This window comes from Syngnathus scovelli, chromosome 4, assembly GCF_024217435.2.
Source record: "Syngnathus scovelli strain Florida chromosome 4, RoL_Ssco_1.2, whole genome shotgun sequence".
In the NCBI taxonomy this organism is placed as follows: Eukaryota; Metazoa; Chordata; class Actinopteri; order Syngnathiformes; family Syngnathidae; genus Syngnathus; species Syngnathus scovelli.
Genome location: NC_090850.1, coordinates 2,995,091 through 3,012,814, shown reverse-complemented (window position 1 = coordinate 3,012,814; position 17,724 = coordinate 2,995,091). Strand labels below are relative to the sequence as shown.

The 17,724-nt window shown below is 44.4% G+C and overlaps 3 protein-coding genes across 4 annotated transcripts in view; 2 read left to right on the top strand and 1 right to left on the bottom strand.

The window, feature by feature from the left end:
• Positions 1-17,724, top strand: part of shank2b (SH3 and multiple ankyrin repeat domains 2b) — a 262,152-nt gene that overhangs the window by 176,325 nt on the left and 68,103 nt on the right. The window lies entirely within an intron of this gene.
• On the bottom strand, positions 10,412-17,251 carry LOC125966878 (uncharacterized). Its single transcript, XM_068650460.1, has 2 exons — positions 12,245-17,251; positions 10,412-12,159 (listed from the first exon to the last, which is right to left on the bottom strand). The coding sequence occupies exon 1, from the start codon at positions 17,249-17,251 to the stop codon at positions 12,785-12,787; it is 4,467 nt and encodes a 1,488-aa protein (XP_068506561.1). The 3' UTR covers positions 10,412-12,159; positions 12,245-12,784.
• Positions 10,504-11,930, top strand: LOC137840227 (general transcription factor II-I repeat domain-containing protein 2-like). The gene is given in 2 exon segments (XM_068650461.1): positions 10,504-10,972; positions 10,975-11,930. Coding segments are annotated over 2 exon segments (1,425 nt in total).

The following is a 17,724-nucleotide window of genomic DNA, read 5'->3' as shown; positions in this document are numbered from 1 at the left end:
GTTTGCCTTCACAGTCGCGGGTAGCCCAGACGCGTTTTGAAAATGTGTTGCAGTTTCACTCTAACCCAGAGAATGTTGCTCTGGCTGGTATTGGCTTGGACAACACAGGGTTGCAAGTTGTGGTCGGGGTTTTCACTTTACTTTTTGAACAAGTACAAAGTGGAAATAATATAATAGAGACCGAGCCTACTAAATGATACATTTAATTGTATTGTAGAAGGCAGTGGCGTAGACCTGTAGGTAGTATGTACACTCGCACATACCAGTGTTAGTTTTGATTTTCATTCGGACTTTTGGGGTGATTGTATTTTGATCTTACACTAGGACCCCTGCTAATTTTTCTGTTAATAAATTCTGTTCAGTCAGCCCTGCACTTCTGCCTTGCCTGGCCTTCTTACTTGCATTAGGTGAAATATTTTGCACTTTATAAGTCATGCAAATAAGATGTACCATTAATATGAATAAATGTGCCCAAGAAAGACAAAGAGAAGATTGATCTTTTTTAACCACCATATGTCTTTGTCTTGGTTTCTCAAATTTCCTGAAAGATTTCTTACTTCATTATTACATAATTTTGCTTCATAACTATGTCCTTTGCTAATGTCCACATAAAGCTGCAGAGTCAAGAATTGCCCTCCCTCTCGCACACGCACACAAACACAAAACTCAAACACACACACACACACACACACACACACACACACGCGCGCGCACGCACGCACGCACACACAATGAGGTTAAGGGATGAGTCTGGGTGTATCCCACTACTCAGACAGAGCACATGGCAGCCCCAATAATTATAAGTAATACAGGAATTTGACAGATGGAAAAATCCCTAGGTGTGTGTCAAAAAGCCGAAGTTGAATGAGATACTCTATTCAGTACAACAACCAAATATTTTTCCCAAATTGACAAAAACATTGTGTCATCAGCGGCCACACTTTGGAATTGTGGTTAGGACATGTGCTTCAAAGCTAAGAGAGTCTGGGTTTGAATCTTACCTGAGCCCTTCCTGTATGGAGTTTGTATGTTCTTTCCGTGCTTGGCAGGGTAAATAATACGGTGACGTTATCCAACAGTGTAAATGTCAATGCATGTTCCTTACTTACAATAGCCCAGTTTCAAGTTTGAAAACAATGTGGTGTCATTTTGGGGGCGCGGCTTAACTGGAGCAAAAAGGTCCAGTGCCCTCGCTTAAAAACACACATTACCATATTTCAACAAACACAGCTCCCACTACATCCCATGGCTTGTCCAAGCAGGAATTGCATTCTGAAGGTTAAAGGGAGGGCAGCTCGGTGGCGCACTGCTTAGCACGCACGCCTCACAGTTAGGAGGGCGCGGGTTTGATTCCACCTCCGGTCCTCCCTGTGTGGAGTTTGCATGTTCTCCCCGTGCCCGTGTGGGTTTTCTCCGGGCACTCCGGTTTCCTCCCACATCCCCAAAAAACCATGCTTGGTAGGCCGATTGAGCACTCCAAATTGTCCCTAAGTGTGAGTGTGAGTGTGAATGTTTGGTCGTCTCTGTATGCCCTGCGATTGGCTGGCAACTGGTTCAGGGTGTCTGTTGATAGGCCCGCGACCCCCATGGGGACAAGCGGTATAGAAAATGGATGGATGGAGGTAAAAGGGAAATTATTAGCACACTGATTTTAACTTCTCACCAGCCAGACTTGTCTGTGTTACATCAGCCAGTAGGATCAACCAGCCGCGACACACAGTGAAGCTCTCTGCCCACCGCCGGACCTCTCCAACCCATCTGCTTGCCATCCATCTGGCTGAAGCAGGAGATGCCAGTCACTGCCAGTCAGCCAGCCCGTGTTGCTTGGTCCCGCCGCTAATTAGTCATTCCGTGTGCCTCAATGTAAAAAACTGTGAGACAACGCCCGGAGCTCAGCTTGTGCAAATGTAAAAGTTGGACTTTTAGGATTGGGAGTCTCCAGTGATGTGGCCCACCCTTCACCGAGTGTGGTGCACCTCTATTTTGGATAGGCAATGGAGGGAGTACCCCATATGTGGACAAAATAACCCTTAGATTTCAGTCACAAAAAAGCCTCTCCGACCACTTTGTGTTTGCTTACCTTGGTGATTTTCATTCATCAGCCAAACCGCTTATCCTCACGAGTTCGCGGGCATGCTGGGGCTGTCTTTGGGTGGTGTTCTGGTTGCCAACTAATCACAATGCACACAGACAAATAACTATTCACACTCACCCCCACGGATAATTTACAGTGGTCAATCGACCTACCATACATGTTTTTGGGATGTGTGATGAAACTAGAGTACCCACACAGGCAGTGAGAGAACATGCAAACGCCACACAGAAAGGCCGGAGCCGGAATTGAACCCTGCACCTCTGAACTGTGAGGCAGATGTTCTAATTAGTGCGCCTCTTGGTGACTTATGAAAGAAAACAGACAGATGTGACAGAAATGGCACTGAAGGTGTCGATTATAAATTTCAACATTTCATGACTGGCCAATGTGATATTATTTCAAATTTTTATTTTTGCTATTACGGCTTTGGTAACCAAAACCCAAACAAGAGGACATTTTTGTATACAAAAGTAGTGGTGTTTACTGCTGGCTTCCCTTCTTTTGCCTCCACCTAACACAGTGAAATCATAACCTACGTCATGATGACTTACAGCCTGATACAGATCTCGTTTTTTGTTCCTGTCCTTGTCTTGGAATCACTTGTGACGGCACGACACAAAAGTCATCACTCTCGTTGTTATAGTCTAATATCATCAATCGTGGAGATTGAATGTTCTCAAATTCTCTCAAATTACCATGTTTTGCATCCAATCCTACGTAAACATTATGTTGAGATATGCTAACCTGCGTTTTCGAATGAGTGCGCCAGATCTTTTTGCCTCCAGCAAAATTATTTACATTTATTTACATGATTTACAAACTCTAAAGGGAGCATAAATATAACTGTAAGAACACCCAATCAGAGGACAAGCACAATGTCTATTTTAAGCTTTCTTATGACTTCATAGCTATCGTGTCTCTTGCAAGCAGCCCTGCAATGAAAATGGGTTTATTTTGTGATTCTGCTAAATGGAGCATTATTGTTTGTGTGTGCAGCTCTTACGCTTTACAATTTCTACACCCAAATTTTTTCCCATTAGCCTCTTTACACATCTTTAAACATGTCTCCTTCTGTCTTTAAGTCACTAATGCAGATGTCGCATTGTATGGTCATGTTCAAAACTATATTGAAGGGCTTTATAATGTTTATAATGCTCACAGCTGCCCAGCCTGTAGCAAGTGAGCCATGAATTGTTGGTGTTACAGCTCATATGCTATAATTAGCATGAACAAATTAATTCTGCAGTGATTGATAACGATCATGGTACTTTTATTTTTCCAGTGAGAATGGTTTTGATTCTGTATTTGGTCCGCACGCATTTTAATGTATTTGTGTACGAGACCTACATTAAGCTACAACTGAAAAAGCATCGTCATAGCACAACCCCATTCTAAAGAACATTGTTTCACTGGAAAACATTTAAAGCGTTGTTGCGTCATGTTGTCCTACTTTATAGCTAAAAATTATTTTAAGAAACATGATCCGTTTTAAAGCCCGACATTAACAGTGTCTCGATGGTACAGGACAATTGTGGCACTGTATTGCGCCAACGCAATGGGTCAGTACAAATGCCATTAGTAAATACCATGATATCAACGCATATTTGCTCTTTTGTTTTTAATATGTTGCGTTTTAGCCACTTAAATTGTTCAAGCCATTCTACCACATTACGTTGCACATATCAAGTTCCCTCAAGGAATAGCTCCATCAACATATAAAGCCAAGAAGAAAGAGCTGTGTGGATCTGCACTTTGTACTCAGTAAATTAACTAAATTACCGTATTTTTCACACCATAAGGTACACTTAAAAGCCTTTAATTTGATCAAAAAATGAAGGTGCGCCTTTTAATAAGGTGCGCCTTTGTGTGGACCAAATTCCAAAATCTGTTAAGTTGTTTTGTGTGACTTCCGTAATATACAGGCGAAATATGAAGACCCGATTAACCAATCAGAGGACATAATGTTTTACGTAGATCGGGGCAAAAAGACAATCAGAGGACTAGACGTAACACGTAGAGGAGTACGTACCTCCGTCGCCATTGGTAAATAAATACTATCGTTTGTGCAAAATACGTACCTCCGCCGCGACTGAAAATAAATACAACTCCATCCATCCATCCATCTTCTTCCGCTTATCCGGGGTCAGGTCGCGGGGGCAGCAGCTTTAGGAGGGACTCCCAGACTTCCCTCTCCCCAGCCACTTCATCCAGCTCATCCCGGGGGATCCCAAATAAATACAACTGTTTGTGCAAATCTGTAAAGTTGTTTTGTGTGACTTTCACCAAGGTACCTACTTTGGCTCAACACCGGGCATACTCCCGAGCTCAACAATATGCATGCATTCGCCGCGCTCCTTTATTATTTCGAGTTTCATATCTATAGTCTTAGGAGACATACTCGACTACACTGCTTAGCGCTGAGACGAACAGAGAATGACAGAGCAGAAGATGTGGGTGGCTGCTGCATCGGTTCGGAAGTCGAAATTTGGTTCGTAAGTAGATGCAAAAAAACCCACGAGGCTCCGGTTCGTATCTCGAAAAGTTCATAAGTATAGGCGTTCGTAAGTAGAGGTACTACTGTAATAGTAATAATTTACACGCAAATAATAGTGATAGATGAAGTCTAATTGATAATTGATCTAACAAAATAGATACACCAATAACCAATGCTCGAAATGTTTGTGAGTCAAATTTTACATATTTACTACACCACATAAAAACACATTGAATAAGAAAACGGGAAATCGCAGATTTATCAGTTTTTTCTGAACTGTCCCATGAAGCTTTGCTGGGCTAGAACGCTGAACGCTCTATATATACTATATTCAACATGAATAAATGAAAACAAAGACGAGGGCAGTCGAAAACACTATTGTTTACAACAGCTCTTGCTCGCCCTCCTTGTTTTCTGGATGGAATTCTTAATTCTGAATTCTTAGCAAGTACGCAGTGTAAAAAAATTGGCCTGCGGGTGTCGTCATCTTCTTTTGTGCCAAGGCGTATTTTAAATCACTTTGTTGGCAGTCCAAGACCATATTTTAGTCAAGCTTACCTGACGCTATAATGCAGTGAGCATTCTCATAGCCAACTAGGACTGGCTTTAAAATCAAAAGGCAAAACCACCACCCTGTCATGATGTAAGAAGGGACAAAGAAAAAATAATGCTTTTGAGAGAGAGGAGCAATCACTGTTCTGCTATTTTTCTCTTGTCAAGTTTTCTTATTTATTAAACTTACTTATAAATCATTTTAATGATAGGGGCAGGGATGACAAGCAAAAGAAGTCTCTTTTTCTGACCCGTTTCACCATCCACTTAGGCCACATTGTAGCTTTCGATGAAAATAAATGTGAGTTTACTGACTTACTCTCCCGGGATTTGTGGAAGACATAACAGTATATTGTTTTCAAAATATTGTTTAGCATATAGGGCGGCTCGGTGGCGCACTGGGTAGCACGTCCGCCTCACAGTTAAGAGGGTGCGGGTTCGATTCCACCTCCGGCCCTCCCTGTGCGGAGTTTGCATGTTCTCCCCGAGCCCGCGTGGGTTTTCTCCGGGCACTCCGGTTTCCTCCCACATCCCAAAAACATGCTTGGTAGGCCGATTGATCACTCCAAATTGTCCCTAGGTGTGAGTGCGAGTGCGAATGGTTGTTTGTCTCTGTGTGCCCTGCGATTGGCTGGCAACCGGTTCAGGGTGTCCCCCGCCTACTGCCCGATGACGGCTGGGATAGGCTCCAGCACGCCCGCGACCCCCGTGGGGACTAAGCGGTTCAGAAAATGGATGGATGGATGGATGGATGTTTAGCATATATAAGCAGCAAGCCTAAAATGTATGTTAGGCCAGGTTCATATTGAAGGCATCCGAGATGAGTTTTTTGCCTGTATGCGACCTGTATCTGTTTTTTTAATGACAGTTTGAAGGTCTCAATTTTGCTATATTTTAAATCCGACATGGGTCACTTTTGTATGCGGTCATAGATTTGATATGTACCATATTTGTCGGACTATAAGTCGCTCGGAGTATAAGTCGCACCAGCCATAAAATGCATAATAAAGAAGAAAAATACATATATAAGTTGCACCGGAGTATAAGTTGCATTTTTAGGGGAAATTTATTTGATAAAATCCAACACCAAGAACAGACATGTCATCTTGAAAGGCAATTTAAAATTAAAATAAAATAGGCAGCAACAGGCTGAAGGTGCGGTATGCTAACGTTACATAAACACATAAACAAGGAACTGAGTACGTGCTTGACATAACATATTATGAGTTATTCAAATAACTATAGCATAAATAACATCCATTTATCGAAACATTGATATTCCAAATCGCGTCATTCCAAATCATTAAATCCAATGAAATCTTCATCCTCGGTGTCACTTATAAACAACTTCGCTAACCCCAGAAGTAGAAGATGCAGCGCTTCCTCTTCAACGTGGCTTACATCAGACTTATTGTTAGTTGCAGTTCCAATTATTCCACAGGCCTAGAGCGTTTTAGTGTGAAAGTAACATGTGAAATGATATAGTGTTAATAATTTCACACATAAGTCGATCCTGAATATAAGTCGCACCCCCGGCAAACTATGAAAAAAACTGCAACTTATAGTCTGGAAAAATCGGTATTAGGAAAATTGTTAATATATTTTTTTAATTTATGTATTTTAAGAGAAAATTATTCAAAATAATGAACAGTATGTTATGTTGGGTGGCAGCATGGTGGGGCACTGGTTAGCATGTCCGCCTCTCAGTTCAGAGTTGCAGGCTTCGACTACGGCGCTGGCCTTCCTGTGTGGACTTTGTATGTTCTCCCCGTGGCTGCGTAGGTTTTCTCCAGGTACTCCGGATTATTCCCATATTCCAAAGACATGGTAGGCTAATTGACCACTCCAACTTGTCCGTAAGTGTGGTTGTGAGTGTGAATGGGTGTTTGTCTATGTGTGCCTTGCAATTTGCCACTCAACGAGTTCAGGGTGTCCCCCGCCTACTGCCCGAAATCAGCTGTGATGGACTCCAGCGTGTCTACGACCCTCGTGAGGATAATGGATGGATGGGTGGACTATGCCGTGCTTTCAGCAAATGTAGCATTTGTAGTACACAGTGGAGTATTTGGGGTTTGCTGCTTAAACGATGAACAAATACCGAACGCAGATTTTGGGTGCAAGTCTCAGCTCTTTAAATACACTGTAAAGAATTTCACTGTAAAATAACAGTCAATTACTGGCAGAAGGGATGCAGTAATTGTTATTTTACAATGCACCTACCGTAATTTATTTTAACATTGTATTACTGTTTTTTGAATTACATTATATTACTGTAGGATAACAGTAAATGGTGTCATAACTTTACGATGCATCCACTGTTTATTTGAACAGTTATCTACTGCATGGTTGACATTGTTGTTTTAGCACAGTTATGGCCAACAGTAATCCTTTTTGTTCTCATGAACAAGTTTGTTGCTAACTAGCCAGTATGCCTGATTCATTCTGCAACGCTACAATACGTCATACATATTGTGCTGTCAAAATCTGACTTGAGCTGGTTACTAAATAGTTTTGTGTGGGTTTGTCCTTCATTATTATTTTTTCTTGCATATCCTGGTCAAGGCCGTGGGGAGCTTATGCCTGCTGTCATCATGTTCTTCTGTGAAAATGTGCGTGACAATTTGACTTGAATTTGAAAATTCTCATTCGGCTTTAGATTATAAGAGTCACTTTGCTTAGAAATGATGTTTTATTTTATTTGTTTATTATTTTTTGACTTCAAAGACTTGGAGACTTGGAGTTGAAGGATGGTAACATGACAGATGGCAACACAATAAAATGTATTACACATTTTCTACACTGTTATTGTGTCATATACAATGTGATTCATTTATTTACTGGATGTTCACACTGCCCAGTGGCACATACAATTAATCTAAATTGCAACAGAGTGAATATCAGGCCTTAAACACAGCGCTACTACGTCGTTACTGTGCGTCCACCTCCGATTGTTGTCATGGAGACGGGTGCACCGAAATTTAGGGTTTGTCATAGTTGTGTTGTGCTATGGAGAGAAAATAAGTAAAAGAGAAGATGAATGTGGTTGTTTATACAGTAGAAAGGGACACTTTTAGACAGCAATATTACAAGAGTTATGAATGAAGTACAACAACTGTTAACTCATAGTTAATCACACATTTTATTTATTATAAAAAATCCCTTGATTTTTTTTATTCATTGATTAGCCAATTTTGATAGACTTAACTTTTTTTTAACTTTTTTTATTTTTCTTTAGCACACTTTTCCCTACTTTTACTCATCTGATTTAATGGTCTTCTGCATTAAAAAAATCTTTGATACCTGAGAAGAAATATATTTACAAATATAAATATATTTAATATATACTATGAATGCTCTGATCAATCGGTGGCTGAGCGTTACTGGCCGATATTCGTGAGAAAGTGATTGATCATTGAATTCAGTCAGGCCCTTGATGGCCAATCAGTCACATTTTCTCTGGCTCTAACTCTGGTGAAAGTATTTTCACAATGCTATTATTTGTTTTTAGCATAATCTCACAATTTCACAAACAACCTATAGCCACAGTTTGTTTGAAAAAAAAAAAAGAAACTGACAAATGTTAGCATTTAAATATGACGGACATTAAATTACTGACAACAGAAACACACTTGTATAGCTATGGTCTTCTTCGCCGCCTTTTCTTTTTCATCTTTTCCGGCAGCCGCGAGGACCATTTATTTTCTATAGTTTTTCAGTCGCCGCATCGCAAAATTTGGGCACCATAAAGCCTTGTGTAACGCTTCCACTATAAACAGATGTGTGATATCCCTATCCATCCATTTTCTGTACCGCTTGTCCCCACGGGGGTCGCAGGCGTGCTGGAGCCTATCCCAGCAGTCATCAAGCGGGGGACACCCTGAACCGGTTGCCAGCCAATTGCAGGGCACACAGAGAAGAACAACCATCCGCACTCCCTCCTACGGGAAATTTGGAGTGCTCAAACAGCCTACCATACATGTTTTTGGGACATGGAAGGAAAGAGGAGTGCCCGGAGAAAACCAACACAGGCACGGGGAGAACATGGAAACTCCACAGAGGGAGGGCCGGAGGTGGAATCGACCCGCAATCTCTGAACTGTGAGGCGGACGTGCTAACCAGTTCCCCACTGTGCCGCCATACCTTATATATAGTATATATTTTGTTTTAAACCACATTTTAGAGCTACAATTTCAATACGAATACCGTGACAGTACGATATATTCAAGGATATTGTGCTGTCAGAATATGACTTGAGCTGGTTACTAAATAGTTTTTGTGTGGCTTTGTTCTTATGCTCCCCTTACAGGTGATTCATTCATTCATTTTTTTTGGTCGCATATCCTGGTCAAGGCCGTGGGGAGCTAATGCCTGCTGACATCAGACGTAGGGTCGACTGCACTCAGGACTGATCATTCATCAATCACATTGCACATAAACTATTCACACTCACATTCACACCAGAACTGAATGGCAACTGAACCCATGCTGTCTACGTACACAGAAGTCATACGAGGGTGCCACTACACCATTAGTGACTACTCCCTTTACAGTTGTTAACTGCAGCACGCATCGGAAAATAAATTATTGTTAATTAACATGCTTTTGTGGAGCTGACTGCAGTGCAGTGATTTAGAATCTAGACACTACTACTGAACAGCATCAAAGAAACATTTTGATGCTTCACGTCATTTATGCTTCACGTCTTATAAATCATTCTGATTTGGAGCCTCTATGTCACATATGTCAGAGTCAAGGCCCGCGGGCCACATCCGGCCCGCGAGAAGGTTTTTTACGGCCCCTGGGATAATCTTGATTTATTATTAGAACCGGCCCGCAGACCGCAGCAAGCCGGCAGCCCGCAGATCTTTTACACGCACCAATACTACATTTCCCACAATGCAACGGTGACGCACCGAGCAGTACGCTGCTTCATTTCAGTGTTTATTATTAGCACAGCAGTCGTCAGCATAAGTGTAAAATTAACTTTCAGATACCCATCAAAAATGGCAAAAAGGAAGGTGGACACTGAGAACCGGGGGTTTCAAACAAGGTGAGAGTCGGAGTATATGTTCATGGAGGTAGCTGGAAAACCTGTGTGTCTTCTGTGTGGAGAAAGTGTGGTGGTACTAAAAGAGTATAATCTGAGACGACATTATGAAACGAAACACGCGGACAAAAACAAGAATATGGACATGGAAAAAAGGCTACAGAAGGCCGAGGAATTCAAACGAGGCCTCAAATCTCGACAGGCTCTGTTCAAAAAAGCTAAATCACAAGGCCAGGCTGCTGTCAAGGCCAGTTGGCAGAAGAGATCGCTAAATCAGCCCGGTCATTTACGGAGGGGGATTTCATCAAAAACTGTATGATTAAAGTTTGTGATGAAATTTGCCCAGAAAAAAGGCAACTCTTTTTAAATGTGAGTCTGAGTAGAAACACCATTGCCGAGCAAGTAGACCAGTTGTCCACCAATCTAAAAGAGCAGCTTGTGAAAAAAGGAAAAGGTTTCATCGCATATTCCTTGGCTGTGGATGAGAGCACCGACATTTCTGACATTGCCCAGTTGTCAATTTTCATCTGCGGAGTGGACTCCAGCCTAAGCGTGACAGAGGAGTTTTGGGCTTTACATGGCACAACTACGGGGCATGATTTGTATAAAGAGGTGTCAAGATGTGTAAATAAGATGGAGCTGCCTTGGGAAAAACTCGTGGGTTTGACAACCGACGGAGCACCTGCGATGTGTGGACACAGGAGCGAACTGGTGGCGAAGATACGGGAAAAGATGCAAGAGGAAAACGCGACAGGTAAGCTGGCAGCTTATGATTGTATCATACACCAGAAGCGTTGTGCGGTAAAGCCTTGAAAATGGAACATGTGATGAGCATCATCACACGCGCAGTTAACTTTATCAGAGCCAAAGGTTTAAATCACCGCCAGTTCAAGGAATTTCTGATGGAGTTAGAAACGGAGCATGGTGATTTGCCTTATCACACAGAGGTGCGATGGCTAAGCCAGGGAAAGGTGCTCCAAAGATGTTTCGAGCTTCGTGAGGAGATTTGTCTGTTCTTGGACAGCAAAGGGAAAGACACAACACAACTCAGAGACGAGATGTTTCTGTGTGAAATGGCTTTTCTTTGTGACATTACGAGTCATCTGAATGCAATGAACTTGCAGCTGCAGGGTCGGGATCGTGTCATCTCTGATATGTACAGTACAGTGAAGGCATTTAAAACCAAACTGACTCTGTGGGAGACGCAGATGTGGAAAGAAAATTTGAGCCACTTTCCCATCTGCCAGACTATGAAAGAGAAGCTCTCTACCAGTGCGTTCCCGAGCGCACAGTTTGCTGATAAAATAGGTATGCTTGCCGCTGACTTTCGACGCCGATTTGCTGACTTTGAAGCACAAAAAAACAGGTTTGAACTGCTCGGTAACCCATTTGCTGCTGACGTGGAAAGCTCACCACCAAACCTCCAAATGGAGTTGATTGACCTCCAATGCAATGATGCTCTGAGGGCAAAATATGCGGCAGTGGGTGCTGCGGAGTTTGCCCGTTTCCTCCCCGACACAATGCCCCAGCTGCGCATCCAGGCTGCTCAAACGTTGTCTATGTTTGGCAGCACATACCTGTGTGAACAACTGTTTTCTTTGATGAACCTGAACAAAACATCACACGGAAGTCGACTTCCCGCTGAACACCTTCACTCAATTCTGAGGATTTCCTCAGCTCAGAGCCTTACCCTGAACATTGATGAACTTGTGGAAAAGATTTCTGTGCAATCACATATTTAGAGTTTTTACTCAGTTCAAGTTTAAAAGTTAAAGTTTAATATTTGTTTTCACTGCATGTTACTTCTCCTTGAGGAAAGTGTTTTTGTACTGATCTCCCTGTGCGTTATGTACTTCATGTACGTTGTCACAGTTCATCAGCCAGCCAAACTCATGTATAGAACACTTGAGCCAGGATTCAGAGCGTCTTGCTCCCTTTATTTCGATTCAGTGTTAAACACAACGAGTGAAACTGCAAGTGAAACAACAAACACACTTAGTTTCTTCTTATTTTATAAACAATAATAAAGTTATCCAATAAAACAATGATAACTTACAGCCGTTGATTCCATGAGCATAAGGAGAGGAGAAAGTTTTGCTTAGATGACGCGAGTAACGCCAACGTCTCTCCACTCATCAGATGTCAAGTCGCTTCAACAAAAACATGCACAGCTTCCGGTGCATTTCAAAATACATTTCCGGTTTGCTTCCGAACGACAAATAACCATTGCGTATGCTTCTTTACATAGAAAACATTACATCATGAAAACAATTCTGAGGGCAGAACACTTCCCGTCTGGCATTTAATGCCACTAACCTTTGAAACTACTTTCCTTTTTTCTCAGTCCACTTTTAATCCGCTTTTTCCATGAGAAGGACCACTTCAGAAATGGGCCGCAGGTAAGTTTTCGAGATGCCTTGGGATGATGTCCTCACCTCAACCTTCCGGACCTTCCCATCACTGCTCTTGGGTGTGGATATGACCATAGCCATCGGCCACTCATTCCTTGGCACTTGAGTTTGCTTTAGCAGCACAATGTCCCCTGGTTGAAGGTTGCGTTGTGTCCTGTGCCACTTACGTCTCAGATGAAGAGTGCTCAGGTACTCATTTCTCCAACGGTTCCAGATACATCCAGCCCCACATAGCTGAAGGGTGGAGAGGTGTCGAGTCGCTCCGGAGGGAGGTCAGCCATTTTTTGCACTTCCACCTTCCCTCTCAGCTTACGGCATGTCACACAGTGATAGAGGATAGAGCTCACCAGCCCTTTGCCAGCGACAATCCATAGTCCAGCTGCCCTGATGGCTCCCTCTGTGAATTGTCGCCCCTGGTGCTCTACCTCTGCATTATGGTGTTCCACAAGCAGCCTGGTGACCTGGTTTTGCTTCGGGAGGATGATTGGGTGTTTTATCTCTGAGTCGAGAGAAGCATGCCTGAGGCGCCCTCCGACCCGCAGCAGGCCCTCACACATGTAGGGGTCCAGGGTCAAGATCTGACTTGAGTTAGAGACTTCTTTGTGTGCTTTAAGAGCAGCGTATTCATCTGGATATACATCTCTTTGGACAGTCTCTAGTATGAGTCTCTTGGCTGCTGCAAGCTCCTCAGGAGTGCGAGGTCCGCTGCACTGATGCCAGCCTTTGCATGCATGCTGTGGTGTGTCTGTTGAGTCTGAGGTGGAGATTGACTTGTGAGAACGTGTCTGATGTATCAGAAAGGAAACGGCTCTCAGCAAGGAGCTCCATTTTGAAAAACGCTGGAATCTTGAAGAGTTAAGTGGCTTGGTTTCGATGTGCGTAAGTAAAGCTGTCACTTGCGGTCTGACCTCCACATCTTTTCCAGGCTCTATCAGATCGAACTGAATGTGCGTGTCCAGCTTAGGAGTCTTGTGAAGAAAGTCGGGTCCTACGAACCACATTGTGTCCATCAGCTGTGATGCAGGTACTGACCTGGTGGCTAAATCAGCAGGGTTATGTTCCGATGGCACATAATGCCACTGCTCAGGAGAGGTTGTTTGGCGAATACGATGCACACGATTGTGCACGTACACAAAGAAGCGCCTTGAGTCGTTATAGATGTATCCGAGGACCACCTTGCTGTCGAAGTAGAATTTCACAGCGTCTGGTTTGTGGTCCAGTTCACTCAAGACCAACTCTGCCAGCTCAACAGCCAGGACGGCACCACAGAGCTGAAGTCGTGGGATCGTAGCCTCCGGCTGCGGTGACAGTCTAGCCTTTCCCATCACAAATCCCACTTTGCAATGGCCCTCCTTACTGACTGCTCTTAAGTATGCAACCGCCCCTATAGCCCAGTTAGATGCATCACAAAAAACACACAGTTCTGTGTACCTTGGCTCCGAGAGTGACATTGAAACATAGCAGCGGGGCACATGGAGGCTACTCAGCTCTTTGAGTGATGATTCCCATGTTTTCCACATGCTCGCCTTTTCGTCAGGGAGTGGAGTGTCCCAATCCTGGACCCCACTGGACAGCTCTCGCAGTAGCAGCCTGCCTTTGATGGTCACTGGGGCGGCCAGACCCAGCGGGTCGAAGACGCTGTTGACAACCGACAGCACCCCACGGCGAGTGTAAGGCTTATCAGCAATGGCCACGTCAAAGGTGAGCATGTCTGTGTTAATGTCCCAGCATAAGCCTAGGCTCCTCTGCGCAGGGAGAGAATCATCATTATGCCCCAGCTCTCTAATGCCAGAAGCCAGTTTTTCAGGTTCGAAAGCTTTCATCACAGTGACACTGTTTGATGCAATTTTGTGCAGCTTCAAATTAGACTCGGCGAGTGAGGCACAGGTAGGTTTCAGCAGGTCTATGGCAGCAGACTCGGTGGGCAGTGACACGAGTCCATCGTCAACGTAGAAATGTCTATGAACAAACTGTGTTGTGTCAGTGCCATACCTTGCTTCGCCTTTCTTGGCAGCACGCCGTAGTCCATAGATGGCTACTGCAGGCGATGGGCTGTTGCCGAAGACGTGTACTCGCATGCGGTACTCTTGAACCTCTTCAGACAGGTCATTGTCTTTGTGCCACAGAAATCTGAGGTAATCTCTGTGCTCATGCCTCACCAGGAATCCATAAAACATCTGCTGGATGTCCGCAGTGACAGCAATGAGATCTTTCCTGAAACGCAGCAGCCCGCCAAGCAGAGTGTTATTCAGGTCGGGCCCTGTGAGAAGCACTGAGTTGAGGGAGAGGCCGTTCAGTTGGGCGCTTGAGTCAAACACGACCCGTATTTGCCCAGGCTTCTGGGGGTGGTACACACCAAAAAAGGGCAGGTACCAGCATTCTTTTGTGTCGTCAATGGATGAGGCAATCTCTGCATGGTTGTTTTCAAAAAGCTTTTCCATGAAAGAGGAAAACTGCTCTTTCATCTCAGCGTTTTTTCTCAAAGTGCGCCGTAGAGAGCTGAGACGAGACAGGGCTTGCACTCTGTTATTTGGGAGCCGAGGTCGAGGTGACTTAAATGGTAGGGGAGCTACCCAGTTATTCCTTTCATCCTGGGCGACTTCTTTTTCCATAATTTCCAAGAACAATTCATCCTCAAAGGACATGGCACACTTGTTGTCACTGTCTGTTCGTTGGAAAACAGTCTGCCCGAGCTGATCCTTGACTGGCAATGCTTTCAACGTATGTGTAGTGTGGCTATGCTTGTCCTCCCCGCCGTAGCATGGTTTCTCTTTCACACTGATGCTGTTTTGGCAAGGAATGAGAAGTGATGGACGTCCATTTTGAAGCACATGAGTTTTGAAGACGCTCAGGGTTGGTTTGTGGGCGTTGTCCAGGCAGACTTCGCCTATAATGACCCAGCCTAAGTCCAGGCGCTGGGCAAAAGGTGCGTTATCAGGACCGTTGACTTGATCTCTCACTTTGTGTGCACGTATCATATCTCTCCCCAACAGGATCATCATCTCTGCATCAGGATCCAGGTTGGGAATGAGAGGAGCGAGATGCTTCAGGTGCGCATGTGTGAGGGTTACCTCTGGAGTTGGAATCTCAGATTTGTTATTCATTATTTCATTGCACTCAATGAGAGGTGGAAGGTCTAGGCGCACACCTCCGTTCACTGCTTCGACCTGAAAGCCCGCCGCCTTCCTGCCGATCATCTCTGTGGTGCCGGCGCAGGTCTTCATCAGGTAAGGGGAGAGGCTGCTCTCGACTTTGAAAAGGTGGAAAAATTCAGAGCGGGCCAGTGAGCGGTTGCTCTGATCGTCAAGTATGACATACATCTTGACAGAGCGATCCGGCTGTTCCCGAGGGAAGACGCGCACCAGGCACACCTTTGAGCATGAACGTGGGAGGTTGCCCTTGCCACAAACTTTAGTGCATCGTGACGTCACTTCGAGTGGGGAATTGCCTTGTGCTACTGTGTCTATTTGTGGAAGGGCCGATTGATCGGGAGGCAGAGAGGTGTCTGGGTGCATCGCAGAGCTGTGTCTTTGGCTGTCACACTCACCACATTTCAATGATGCCTGACAATCCTTGGCAAGGTGGTTTGGGGCGCAGCATTTAAAACAGCGTTTATGTTCTTTAAGAATGTCTTTTCTTTCCTGTAATGTTTTCGCTCTAAATGATCTGCATTTTTCCAATGGGTGTGTTTTCTTGTGCACAGGGCAATAATGAGCCGGATCATTGTTTTCCTTTCCATCTTCCGTAGAGTTTAAGGTGTTTGCATCAGTGGTACCAGACACGTCTGTTTTGCGCACAGATACAGCAGTCTTAAATTCACTTGGCTTGAATGGAGCTTTCTCACCTTTGCCGTACGGCTGGCTACTGATGGACAGGCTGAAGTTTGGGTCGTTTCGAGCCTTGGCTTGGCCATACACAAAGTCCACAAAAAACGAAAAGGGAGGGAAAGATGTCCTGTAGCGCTCCTTGTACTTTGAGCCTACACCGAGCCATTTCTCCTGCAGGCCTGAAGGTAACTTCTCCACGATAGGCTTTATCCCACGAGGCGTGTCGAGGTATGCAAGGCCAGGAAGATATCCATCGTTTTTGGCTGCTAATAGCTCCATGAGGAGATCACTGAGCAATCTTAGCTTCGTGTTGTCTCTAGCAGACAGACGGGGAAAATCATCCACTCTTTTGAACAGGGCATTTTCAATTATTTCTGGTGCGCCATAGCATTCATGCAGTCTGTCCCAGGACAGTTGTAAAGCAGCTTTGGGCTTGGTGACATAAACAGCACGGATCCTCTTTACATGTTCAGACGAGTCTTTACCGAGCCACTTCACCAAGAGGTCTAGCTCCTCACTATATGATAAACCTAAGCCTTGTGTTGCATTTAGGAATGAGGACTGCCATGCCCTAAAATTCTCTGGCATATCATCAAATTTTGTGAGGCCCGTAGTCACTAATTCTCTGCGAGCAAGAAACTTGGCAAAGTCTATCATTTGTGGAGGGCTAGCATGAGGAGGAGAATACCGACCTTGTTGCATATGTGGACTGTCAGGTGGCTTTGGGGCAGATGTGTGCCTTGCTGCATGTAAAGACTGAGTCGGGGTTCCGATGTCACTCTGAAGAGGCCTGAGGTTATCACGCAAAGGCCTGGAGTCATCCATGCGTGGTGGTGTCGTAGGTGTGGGTGATGACTGTCGTAGGAGGCTGTACTCACAAGGTCTGACTGGACCATGAAATGGGGGGCCATAATACGGAGTGTTGATTGCCTCTTGGAACTGCTCCTTTACCTCACGTTCCTCATTCACTGATGGTCTGCAGACGTTGTGTGAGGACCTCTCCTCAGCTGCCGCAGGTGGTAGACTATGCGTGGGTTCGCGGCGCCAGACTCCACTGTAGGCTACAAGGGACTGTGGGTTGAGCTGTGTTTGGCTTTGCACATAATCTTCAGTGCGTTTTTGAGCCACATGTGCTGGCAAATGACTTTTTATACTCAGCACATCTTCATTTTCTATAGCTGCAGCTGCTTCCAATACTTCTGCTCTCACACGTGCCACTTCTGCTTCCTTTTCAATTTCTAATTCTTCTAAATCTATGTCTAGCCTAGCTCGTTGCCTTTTAATTTTCAACTGCTTCC